This window comes from Orbicella franksi, chromosome 8 (assembly GCF_964199315.1).
Source record: "Orbicella franksi chromosome 8, jaOrbFran1.1, whole genome shotgun sequence".
NCBI classification, from domain to species: Eukaryota; Metazoa; Cnidaria; class Anthozoa; order Scleractinia; family Merulinidae; genus Orbicella; species Orbicella franksi.
Window position 1 is genome coordinate 14,583,998 of NC_138152.1, and position 12,132 is coordinate 14,596,129.

The 12,132-nt window shown below is 39.0% G+C and overlaps 1 protein-coding gene across 1 annotated transcript; it reads left to right on the forward strand.

Annotated features, from left to right (window-relative positions):
• On the forward strand, positions 1–11,854 carry LOC145494793 (uncharacterized). The gene is made up of 4 exons (XM_081474367.1): positions 1–448; positions 5,413–5,530; positions 10,407–10,640; positions 11,282–11,854. Exons 1-4 carry the CDS (start codon positions 113–115, stop codon positions 11,590–11,592), a joined length of 999 nt encoding a protein of 332 aa, XP_081330493.1. The 5' UTR covers positions 1–112; the 3' UTR covers positions 11,593–11,854.
• The last annotated feature ends 278 nt before the right edge of the window (positions 11,855–12,132 follow it).

Genomic DNA, 12,132 nt, shown 5'->3' on the forward strand with positions numbered 1-12,132 from the left:
TGTGTCAGTTGGGATAACGAGGATTGCCGAATATATACGAAAGGTTTTTTTTTTTTTTTTTCTAACTCGACGACTTCGCTGCTAAAAAAAATCGCACTGAGTTCTGTAAATAATGCAGCCACTTAAAGACGTTTTCTTCGTTATTCTCATTCAGCAGGTTGTATACTTCGCGGCTTTTGCAGCCGATGAAGAATCACTTTCTCGTTCAGCATACTTCACAACGCATGAAAATAAACGACTTCAAGGCCACGTTGTAAAGCGCTTTGAGTCTCCCAGTTTGATGTTGTGCAGCCAGTTGTGTTTGAGAAACATTTGGTGTACGTCCACAAACTTCAGGATGTCTTCCAAGAAGGACGACAAAGGAACTTGTGAACTTAACAAGCACGATATCAATGAAGACATCAAATTCCATGATCAGGAGGACGTAACTTTCTCGCTGCTTTTAAAGGTGAGTTGATGAATTTAAATGAGGATTATTTTATCGATAAAATTTAACAGCATTGTTACCCGTAAAACTAATTCCGGACTTCTTCGCGGTTGCTTTGCTCTTTAGTTTCTTTGCTCATGATCAGAACCACAGCAGCAAGTTAAATCTCTTACTGCGTGCCTTTTCCTATTCGTTTGTTTGCCCTAAATGTTATTGACTGAACCTCTTTAAATAGCTTCATGGTAATTTGTTAAAATATCAATCGATACGAGTTCCAAAATTCTATAATCCCTATCAGGTTGTCCTTATTTCGTACAATCTATCGTGAGATCATCACCTTTGATGTATGGATCCTTAAATAATTATCCAAATTGTGCCTTTGCTCCTTACAAAAGTGAGTCTGACTGACTCGAACAAAGCAGGTTAGAAAACAAAGGTCCAAATTCCCCTGTTTTGAAACATAACTGGATAGATAAAGTCGGACTCCGCTAATTTGAACTCGATTATTGCGAATAACCCCGTTATTTCAAACTCAAAACTATTTCCCTGGGATCTGTTCTTCGGTCATTTACTAACGGCTGTTTCGAACTCCTGCTAATTTCGACCTAGTTTTTTATTCCCCTGAGGGTTCCAAACCCCGGAGTTCCAAATAGCGGTATTCAACTGCAATAAATTTCTACTCCGCTACCGTCGCCGCCGTGAATAAGAGACAAAAACAGATTTCTGTTATAATCAGTTTTAACTAGGAAAGGAATCGAAGTCTCTCTTCGCAACCAGGAGACGACAATTTTTAGGCGCGTCTCTTGCGATAACTTTTTCTGGCGGGTCGCTCGTTCGCTCACAGTCGATAATTTTAGCGCGTCTCTCGTCTTTTGCTCGCTTGCTCGCTCGCGCACCTCTAGCGTAAACAATTTTTTACCAGGTCTTTTGCTCGCTATTTGTCGACATAATTTTAGCGTGTATCTCTCGCAAACAAATTTTTTATCAGCTGTCTTGCTAGCTCACCGTCAAAAAGCTTTGGGCACCGTACGTATATTGCCCTAATTCCGAGTTAACTCCTCATTATTCTTCCAAAGTTATATATAAAATGAATAAATTATTGGCCATCTTTTAATGAGTCTCTTCTCAAACGTCTCGTCAAGGAAACTTGAGATGGTTGTAATAATATTTGTCTTCTTAGCCCACGTCGAATTACATCGAGACACATTTAAGAGTCCTTCTTTCCTTTTTCCTTTTTGTTCTTTTTGACCGTCATTCTCCAACATTGATCTTAATTTTGGAAGCAATTCAGGCTGAAATGACTACAACTCGTAACCATAAAGGAACATTTAGTTAGTTTCGTCAAATATTCGAGCGAGGTTTCAACATAAATTATATTTGTTTAATTTTGCCAGACGTGCCTCATTTCAGATACTGACCGACGAGAGCAGTTAAAGCAAGATCATCATTTCAGGCTAGATATTTTAATGTTTATTCTATTTTTCTTAACTTATTTATCTGTTTTGTTAGCCACCGGTCATAATAACCTTTCAAAGTGGAAAACGCCGCTAATTATTCATTAGGTTTCTATCCAGCGACTGACATAAATGCTAGCTAGTATGTCAAGAGCAGGAGACAGTTAAACTCCTTTAATTTTTTTGAAACTAACAGCATTGTGGGAAGTAAAAATCGCAAGGCATCATGATTCATGTGGTGCTTACGTCACCGGAGATACATTCGAAGTACATATCGCGGCGTCCGTCTCCTCCTCATAAGAAATGGTAATAGGACTAAGTGGAGCCGTCCAATTCAGTCTGTAATCATAAACAATTCATAATGGTAATTGAACTGAGTGGAGTGCAATTTGGTCTGAAATCACAAGTATGATTTCAGACCAAAATTGCACTCTACTCAGTTCAATTGCCACTTTATTAGATCCATTTTGAAATCGCACAATTTTATCGCCTTAAATTTTATATTTTTGGTGTATTGTTCCAGTAGCCGGTTTGTTAAAAATAGCGGAACCGGAAACGCCGTTACGTCTCATTTAGTATGCAAAACGATGTCATGTGACAAAAACTCATTTGAGCATGACAAAGAAACAAGAAGTTCTGAAGTCAGAACGAAAATAGCCTACTTCAGGTATAAAAGTTCAATTCTCATCGCCTGAATCAATTATGGAAGGCCTTCCTTTCTTCTGTGGTTGAGGCTGAGACTTTTCATTGTCTTTGGAGCAGGAATTTGAAGGTGCATATCCTGTGTAATTCTGCGATCGATTTCTTTTGAGTTGTGAAACTCCCTCGAGTGCACGATGCCCAGTGGATAGTTGTTTTTTTTTCCTTTTAAACACCGTTCAATGACATGATCTTAGGGGAGTCCAGCTAGTTATCATCTCCGTCTCTTTTTGTGACCTCGGCGAAGGACTCAATACTCAGGACCTTGTCAAGTTCTTGCGGCGCCATTTATTTTAAGATATTTCTAAGATGGCGAGACTAGCACCGGCTTCGTAAGACGTTTGTTCATTCACTATTTTGTACAGTGTGGTGTATTTTGACTATGTTTATTCACAGCGACAGAGTTGAGCTCTTTTGTTGCTTCGTTTGAAACTACTGAAAACCTGGAAACATCTACCTTCTTGAGATGGCTCTGAATTTGTTGCTGTGTGGTTTTCGTTTGTTTATGTTTTGCAGTACTCGGTATCATACGGATCTTGAGCAGATGTTGAAGAAAAATCGCCAAACTATTCGTCAAAATAGACACTGAAAGTTGGAAACTTCCATTAAAGTAGGTCTTCAGCCTGAAGGAGCTCATAATCGTCATTCAGAAACTGCAATTAATTAAATTCGTCAACTTTTTTGGAAAAAAACTACAATAACAACAAAGTTTTGGCAATAGTAGTTGCAAAATTCTCCACACAATGGCTTTTTGCCTTTCATTTTCCTGAAATTTTATTGATTACTTTAAACTAATCTTGAAATCTGATTGGTGCTTTTGTTTTACTGTCCCATTCTCATTGGCTGTGAAAAAGATGCGATTTAGAGCAAAAAATATTGCGATTCGTGAATAAATCGCACCACTGAGAGCCAATCAGATTGCAAGGATAACCAGTGATTTAAAAATGGATTTAGTAAAGTCTGTAATCATGTGAGTGATAACAAAACCGGATGGCCGCGCAGCGGGAGTCCAATTTGTTTATCACGAATATGAATGCAGACCGACGACGCGAAGTCTTATAACCAATTAATCATATAAATTACAATTTCCGAGAAAAGAAGAAGAGCCAAGTTATGAAAGAAAAAGAAAATTGGCATTAAACTACAACTATAACTAAACTCCAACTTTGAATGTGATTGGTCAATTTAAACTACAGCTTTGAATGTGATTGGTTGATGTAAACTACAACTTTAAATGTGATTGGCCTATTGAACTGTCCGATAACAAACTGACCAATAACAAACTGTCCGATAACAAACTGTCGAATAGCAAACTGCCCGTTAACAACTTGGCAAGTGCATTAGTGGAAAACAGGAGTTTTTTAAACCAATCGCAATCAAGGAAATTGCAATTTTTTTTTATTAGGGGAGTTATAACAACAAAACAAAATAACATGTCAACTGAACAAAGGAACATAAGCGATAAGCTACATCAAAAGTTCCTTATGTTAATAAGACAGCATTGTACAACAAAGAGCAAGTTACATATCCGCCCGGGATTTCAGTGGCTTGATTCTCTGAAGAAACTGAAACCGCAACAGTTGGGTTGGTGGTGACTTGAACCACGAGTTGTTCATCTGTGTCTGGTTCGAGTTCTTGGTTGCTCTGAGGGACCACCCTTATATGGGTTTTAGCGCGCCTCAGCTCTTACCTAGTTGGAGTTGTCACGGCATATGATCGGAGGATTCCTGCATGCTTTTCTTTCACCTTGGCTTCTTTCAAGTCCAGTCTCGTTTGATCCTTGATGATTTATCTTTGTCTTGGGTTTGGTCCAGGAAGTTGCCTTGCAGACCTCAAGGGCTGTCTGCTGATTTTCCGCGTAGGGTTGCCTTGGATCGTCAAACTAAGGAGTAGTTCGGTGGGCGATGGCAGTTTGTGATCAATAGGCCTGGGTCTCAGGCACAGTAAGGCCATGTCAGGGTCTTCTTTAATGATTTTTGCTTTAAGTAGAACAGCTTGAACTGGCTGATTTTACTTGGCTCTCAATGAAACTTTACGACGCAGATATGGTTAAGAGCTTGCAAACACAGTTCCCTTGAAAAATCTTGGAACACGGCTTGACCGCTGTAGTTGGGCTCGTTATCAGATCTTCCTCCTTGCCCGCTAAAAAATTTCATAATTTGGAGTACTGTGTGGCTTCTGCATTGTCCCCATAGCGTCTGTCTGACAAATGGAAATTCCAAGTGATAATAAGTATGTAACTTCTAGATACTCTAAGCCCTCTAAGGTAAAGAGGTCTGTGCCATTGGCGTGCCATGCCTTTGCCCATAGTTGCACCTCTTTCCTTGTGAGGGGTTCTTTTTGCAGGGTCGCGTGTAGCTCCTGGTAAGTGCCACATGCCTTGGTTATCCTGTGCAGAGAATCGCACGGTAAAACATGATATCGGAATAATCGCCGGTCAGTTTACTTTGAAAGCAATTTACACTGAAAACCTGTTACGGTTTAAGACATAGTCCTCCATGATTGACTTTAATTAGCTTATGTTGAATGTTTTTGTCTTATTGTTTTTTTGTTTTTTTTTTCATCAGTTCAAAGGGGCGGTACTGTGGAAGTTGTTTGATACCACCAAAGATACATTCTAAATCCTGGCTTCTTTAATATTCATTCTAATTCACAACTCATTGTGTTTTATCATACAAAATTCTGTCCCTCAAGCAGCGCCCAGCATATATATATACCTAGGTTTAAGCCCAGTTACACCAATATACGTTAAGCCATAAAATATCGCAACATGAACAATTGTAACAAATATCTTAGTATTTTCGCATTTACAATCTCACATTTTCAATCCAGGGTTGTCTCATGACCGGATGCCTCAATCGTGGTTCTTGTTTGTCTGATGACAAGAAACAAACATTTTCATGTTTGTGCACAGAGCCTTGGACTGGCAAGAAATGTGACGCTATAAAAAGTAAGAACCAGTTTTTGATAACTTGTATCAGTTTTCAATGTCTCATGTCTGTTTCGTTTATTGTTCACGTTTCATTTTTCTCTTAAACGCAGTTCAAAGATGTAATTGTGGTATATGAAAGAGTAAATAGCTTCATGATCAAAGATTAAAACATCCTGTTGCTGCTCCGTTGCTGCACTGTTACCGCTCTGTTTCTACGCTCTTAATGCCCTGTTACTGTTGTTTAAATGATATCTGTTGTTACGGTTTTGTAACTGCTCTGATAGAGACACCGCGGAAATACGTTTTTTGACGTCACAGTAACTGGTCAGTGGTCATCACCATCGGGCTGTGTTGTCCTTCGATCGATCAGTTCTCTGAGATCGGTGTTTTGCTTCGTTTTAAGGTTGAAAATATCCTTGATACTTCTCGTTATTGGTGAGTTTGACCTCCTTAAATGGGTTTTTAATACTCAAGCAATGTTCGTAAAGAATAGCGGTACAGGGGAGTCATTTTGTGTGGAGTAATGTGTAGTTTGCTGACTCGAGCCAGCTCGAGCGGACGAAGCGTGGATCGTGTTGCTTCTGCCGCCCTCGCCTTAGAATTCTGAAAATCAACGATGGGTATCCAGCAAAGCAGAAAATTTGTCCTGTGTGCAGCTTTTGCAAGGATTTTGAAGACTGGTTGGATTTAAAGTGTAATTTGCGCGAAATGGTTAAGGTACATGTAAGTCGGGACCGTTTTATTCACACTCACTTTGCGCCGACATGTGGTGCTTGTTCATTGAGATTATATTTCGCAACGCGTCAAAGAAACTTTGATAAGAATTTGTCTTTAAAGACTGGCGTTTTGGCGTTTCTATCACCTTTCTGACTTTCTGCGCCTTTTGGAACGGGTGAAATATTTTTTTTGTACCTGCCGTTTGCTGTAAGAATAAAACATTTTTTCATTTCATTCACAAGATATTTCTCTATCATTAAAGATTGTTTAAGCCTACATTTATATAATGGTGGCGTTTGCGAAGGGAGTAGAAATCGAAAATATTATGATTTGTTGACCGCAGCGAACGCTGGAAATACTGAAAACATTTAAGACCGCTCAATATTTTCAGTTCATTGACAATTTTTCCTTTTTTGAGGTCTTTTTTGTTTCCATCAATTAAATGTTGATAGCACATGGAAATTTTCAAGACCGTTTCCCTGTACATGTATGCACATGTAACTAAATATTTTAAAATGCCCAAACACCTGTATTTGTTTACACGAAACCGCTTCCACTTATGGGATGTGGTCAAGTTTCACTTCTTTTGATGCTGAAAAGACATTCAACATTTCAGAGAGGCAGTAATCAACTCCTCAATGAAACCCACTAGTTTATTTTGTTTACTCAGTCATTTGAAGCTTTTCGATTTCTATTTCCCTATCTTACATGTGCATTGTATCAACTTTCATAAATAATTGACTGTTGTTGTTTTTCCTTTCATTTAATTTAATTCAGATGAGCTTTGCTCAATCACTACAAAATAATTTTTACATTGTAATCATACATGTACATATCACGTGCTTTGAATCAATATGAAATTAATTATGATCGCCTTAGTAATAGTATTGTATCATCTTCCCTTCTGTAAGATTCTTACTTAAACTTGTAACCACTTTATTACAAGACACAATAGCACCTGATGGCAATAAATTATATATGTATAATATTATTATATGTATTTTTTTTTCCTGTGATAAATTGGCTTACAAGTGGGTTTGTTTATGCCACTGTGTCTCTGAATTGGCTTTCTGTCGTCTACAAACCATTGGTAATATATCTTGGCTACATCTAACTCAGATACTAGACACAAAAGTATGTATTAAAGAACAGATACATTTCTTACAAATTAATATTTATTGCATTTAGTTCATCACTTTAGTTCTACAACATTGCTTTTCTCCAGTGAGAAATTTTGTGCAAAGTCTGAAGTTGTAAGTTGCAAAAACAAGTTCCGTCAGTAGTTGCGAATCACTTAAAGTCAGGCTTTGGTGCTGTAAACTGAATGGCAAAGCGAGGAAATTAGAAATTGTCTCAAATACGCAAGTGATAAGAGGTAAACTTGACTGAAATCTACAGACTCCTTTTTTTTAGGTTTAGGGTTAAGGGTACTAAGGGACAAGGTGGGAGGTGCGGTGGCCATGTGGTTAGTGCGCTCAGCAATGGATCGAGCGGTCCGTGTTTGAGCCCTGGTCAAGGACATTGTGTTGTGTTTTTGGGTAAGACACTTTCACTCTTACGGTGCCTCTCTCCACAAAGGTGTACATATGGGTACTGGTGAATTTAATGCTGGGGGTAACCCTGTGATCGACTAGCATCCTATCCAAGGGGTGGTAGAGATACTCCTAGTCGGTTCATGCTACAGAAACCGAGATAAGCCTGGCCTGATGGGCCACTTGGCTCTATGCAGACTTTACCTTTTACTTAGGGACAAGGTACTGCATCAAGTGGGGGGAGGGACAGCCGAGTCAGAACCTCCCACTTCCCATACCCTGTTCTCCCACTTCCCATACCTCTGTCTCTTGACTCCCACCCTTGTTCATCCTGCTCCTGTCCCCTGTAAATTAAGAGACTCAAAACACATCCTAGTCATTTAGCTGCACAGTCCTTAGGCATTTCCTTTTCCTTTTTTCCTTCGTTTTCAGCCTTGCTACTCTTACCCGTCTTTCAAGTGAATGACCTATGACGTAACCACTGTCAAAGGGTTTCATTTTGAGCCTCATTTTGAGCCCAAGGGTGAATTTTTCTTTGCCCGTCGGCCTAGAAGTCTCTAAAGACACTAAATAAAAGTCAAGTAACATTTTCAGTTCTTGTTTTTGAAAGTATTTGAGGCCTTAATGAATGACAAAAATTAGCATTTTGCATTTCTCTCCGGATTCCTACCCCCTATTCTCCCGGGCTCCCGCCCCCTGCCTCTCCCCACCATCAACAGATGGCTGAATGTTCAGGAGAGGAGTTGCCATATGGAGAGCATTGATCAGTGTTCTCTCAGTTGGTGTTTTTACAGCATTGATGTTGTGGAAATCATCCATGGACAGTATCTAAAAGGATTTTTGCTGAACCAAAATAGAAAAAAATGTACAATAGAAGAAGTTTTCTATTGGGAAATCCAGATAATAGTAATATGTAAACAAATATTAATGTTACAAAGTTATAGAGTCTCAGGCTCTAAGGTGATGTGGTCAGAAATTATCTGGGTGGCCTTATAATCAGAAGATTGTTGTGTGAATACAGGGGGGATAGCCTATTTATAACTAAAAATGAAATTCATTTATTGAGTTTTAACTGAAAGTTGTTATTACCCAGATTTTATGGTAATTTTATTGTCTTGTATGCATGTATTTTTAATTACCCTTTTAACAGCTTTGTATTCCATGTCTTCTGCCATCTAAAGATAATCAGATGTCATGTACTTCTTGTGGTTTTTTAATAGCTAACGAGCTTTTTTTCTAAACTCTAACAGCTATGCAACTAGTTTAAAATAATTTTCACACTTTAGAGGCGTTAAAAGCAAAATACAGAACTGCAACAATTCGAAATTATGACAAGAAACAAAGAAACAATAATAAACATGAAAATTTAAAATTTTATTTTCGCCAGCCTCAAGCTTCCTGAAGTACAGTATAATTAAAATTGGATATTTTATGAGAAAACATACCTCGGTGAATTCTTCCTTGAGGCCAGATTTTGAACCCTTTTGGGGACTCAGTCCTACACTTGTTACACCAACATGTCCAAGATTTATACGAAGCACTGCTTCGATTTCGGCCAACTTGGTCTATAATTCGGTGATGCCGAGTGAGGAGAGGATGACCGTGATTACGTACGTGAGTGCCCCCAATCGAAGAAGAGGACGAACACGAGCATGTCTTCCCGACGAATTTGATCGAAATACCGTTGACATACCGATTCATACGGTTCAAGCCCATCAATTCAACAAACTTGAGAAGTTGATATCCTCAGAACACCGTTACAGCAACACAAAACCTGCCTAGTTTTAGCCTTAGCCCACATCGTAACGTAAATTGCCACTGGCTCGCCGCTTGCGAACATGAACTCTCACGAAACAACATCAATTTCACACCGTGTGCAAGTTCAGTTTGGCTTTGGCACAATATATAATATTAACTGAGAACTATCCAACAAATGAACGGAGTTTAAAAGCTAAGTTTACAGTGTGCGCTCTAAGTTTTGTATCTTTTTGACTGTCGATAGGACTCGCTGCGAAAACAATGTAAAAATTGCAGGCATTTTGTAGTTTTGTTAGGGTGTACCGCTGACCAGCAAAATATTGTATCGCGCTCCAAAAAACGTATTTCCGAGGTGTCGCTCTGATACTACTCTGTTTATGCACTGTTACTGCTCTGTTAATGCTCTGTAACTGCTCTGATACTGCCCTGTTATCCCCCTGTTACTGCCCTTTTAATGCTCTGTGACTGCTCTGTTACTACCCTTTTAATGCTCTGTGACTGCTCTGTTACTACCCTTTTACTACTCTGTGACTCTGTGACTGTTCTGTTAATGCTCTGTTTACTTTCCTGTTTTCTTTTACTACTCCGTTACTGTTCTGTTACCATCCCGTTACTGCTCTGTTATTGCTCTGTTACTTCTCTGTTACTGCTCTGTTACTGCTCTGTTACTGCTCTGTTACTATTCTGTTACTACTCTGTTACTGCTCTGTTGCTACTCCCTTACTTCTCTGTTACTGCTGTGTTACTGCTGTTTTACTGCTCTGTTATTGCTCTTCTACGGCCAGTTACTTCTTTTTGGGTCTGCTCTAGCTAGCTAGTAGTGCCTTGTACATTTCTTACCGGATACAAGTTTGATCAGTGATTGTTTTTACTTTTTTACATTGTAGGTGGGTTAACACATTCGACTATAATAGGTGGGGATATCTCTTACCAAAGCCACCTTTATCAGTTCCTGACCCCTGCTGTTGGATTGAACCCTCACTGGGTACTGTGTTACCGCGCCTCCACTTACGGCTGGGCTGCCAGTACCTTTCACAGCAGGTGTGATGGGAAACGTGACACGGTTACCATCATCAAAAATGGAGTGTACGTGTTTGGAGGATACGCTGACATTCCCTGGGGTATGGTAATTGTGTTGTTTCGAATAATCTAAAATTGTAATCTATCAAATATTTTCGCGTTTTACGTATCTGAATATGTCCTAGCCAAAACTGGGGAATATCCGAGTGATATTCAGCATAATAACTGACAGATAAGAAACACAATAGTCGCCATTCATCGCGGAAATATGCATATGCACGGATATTTGTCCTTGACCCTTATCTGTTCCTCAAAGTTCACAGTTTTCCTCGAGCTTTGGTCTCGGAAAGCTTTTCGCTTCTTGTAACAGATAATGTCCGCAGACAAATATCTGAGCATATTTTCGCGTTGAATTGAGGCTGTTCTACAGAGTAACTATACTTGGAAAAGAGCATAACCAACTTGCAGATTGTTAAAATACTTAATATTATTTGATCTAATAAGATTAGGTCTTAGTTGGTTTAAGGAGGTTAAAAACGTTTTTCTGGTTCACTCTGGTTTTAAATCTCTGCTGCACCTATTCCAGTTTTCTTTGCAAACCCAATATAACAATTATTCAAAGTACGATTTAGCTGAACCAAAGAACGTTTAGCATTCTCAACCTCTAATTTTTAAGTTTCAAGCTGTTGGTCTTGTTTTTGTTTGTCATTAATTTTTCTGCTCGTATGTTCTTGTTACTCAGATAGTACAAGTTCCTTTGGTTCCACTTCCAATGCGTTTATATTTTCCCTCCGCAATAAAGAAGGTCTTGGACCATTTAAGAGCATGGTAACGAAACCATCATATGCAATCGTCAAAATGCCAAATTTTGGTCCAACATTTGGTGATGGGTATGACATCCTCATTGTTGACAACGCCAACAGTAACATTAAGTCATACACAGACTTTGGGAACTCTTACTCTGTTCCAAGTGGAGTACAAGACAACAAAACGATCCTGGCTGGGACTATGCACTTCACACCTGATGAGATGGAGGTGTTTTATCTTGGTTGATTTGCCCTAACATCCCTTCATTCACGTTCTCAAATCATTTATAACACAACAAAAACAAGCTGAATTATTAAAACGAATTGTATTAAGGTATTTTAATGTGCAAATACGCCTTTATTATTTTCTTCTTTTTTTTGACCTCACTACTGAGCTCGACTTAACCTTGTCATAATTTATTTGGTCTTTCCTTTGTTCACCCTTACAAGTACCTATCCGCATATGATTAATTGTGATCTAAGAATTTTTTTTTTCGCTGTTTTTGTTGTTGGGGAATGATCATTGGTGACTTTTACAAACTCGGGAGGCGGGTCGGGGGGTGGGGGGGGGGGGATGGATAGCAAATACCTGTAGCCTAATACGGCCGTTGGGATACCCGACCAAATGTTAACTATAGAGTGTGATATTCGATGGGGTACCATACCATACCATCGTGGCGACACTTCTATCTTCCTCATGAGACCGGGATAAGTTCGGGCGGTTTTTAAAAAATTGACTTGCAATGTATGCGACATGTTAGTGGCAAGATAACTGCTTATAAACACT

Excerpts from the sequence above, each read along its gene's own strand:
- LOC145494793 (XM_081474367.1), top strand. The coding sequence starts at position 113 with ATGCAGCCACTTAAAGACGTTTTCTTCGTTATTCTCATTCAGCAGGTT. Across the intron at positions 5,531-10,406 it reads GAAATGTGACGCTATAAAAA|GTGGGTTAACACATTCGACT; the intron begins GTAAGAACCAGT and ends TTTACATTGTAG. Across the intron at positions 10,641-11,281 it reads ATACGCTGACATTCCCTGGG|ATAGTACAAGTTCCTTTGGT; the intron begins GTATGGTAATTG and ends CTTGTTACTCAG.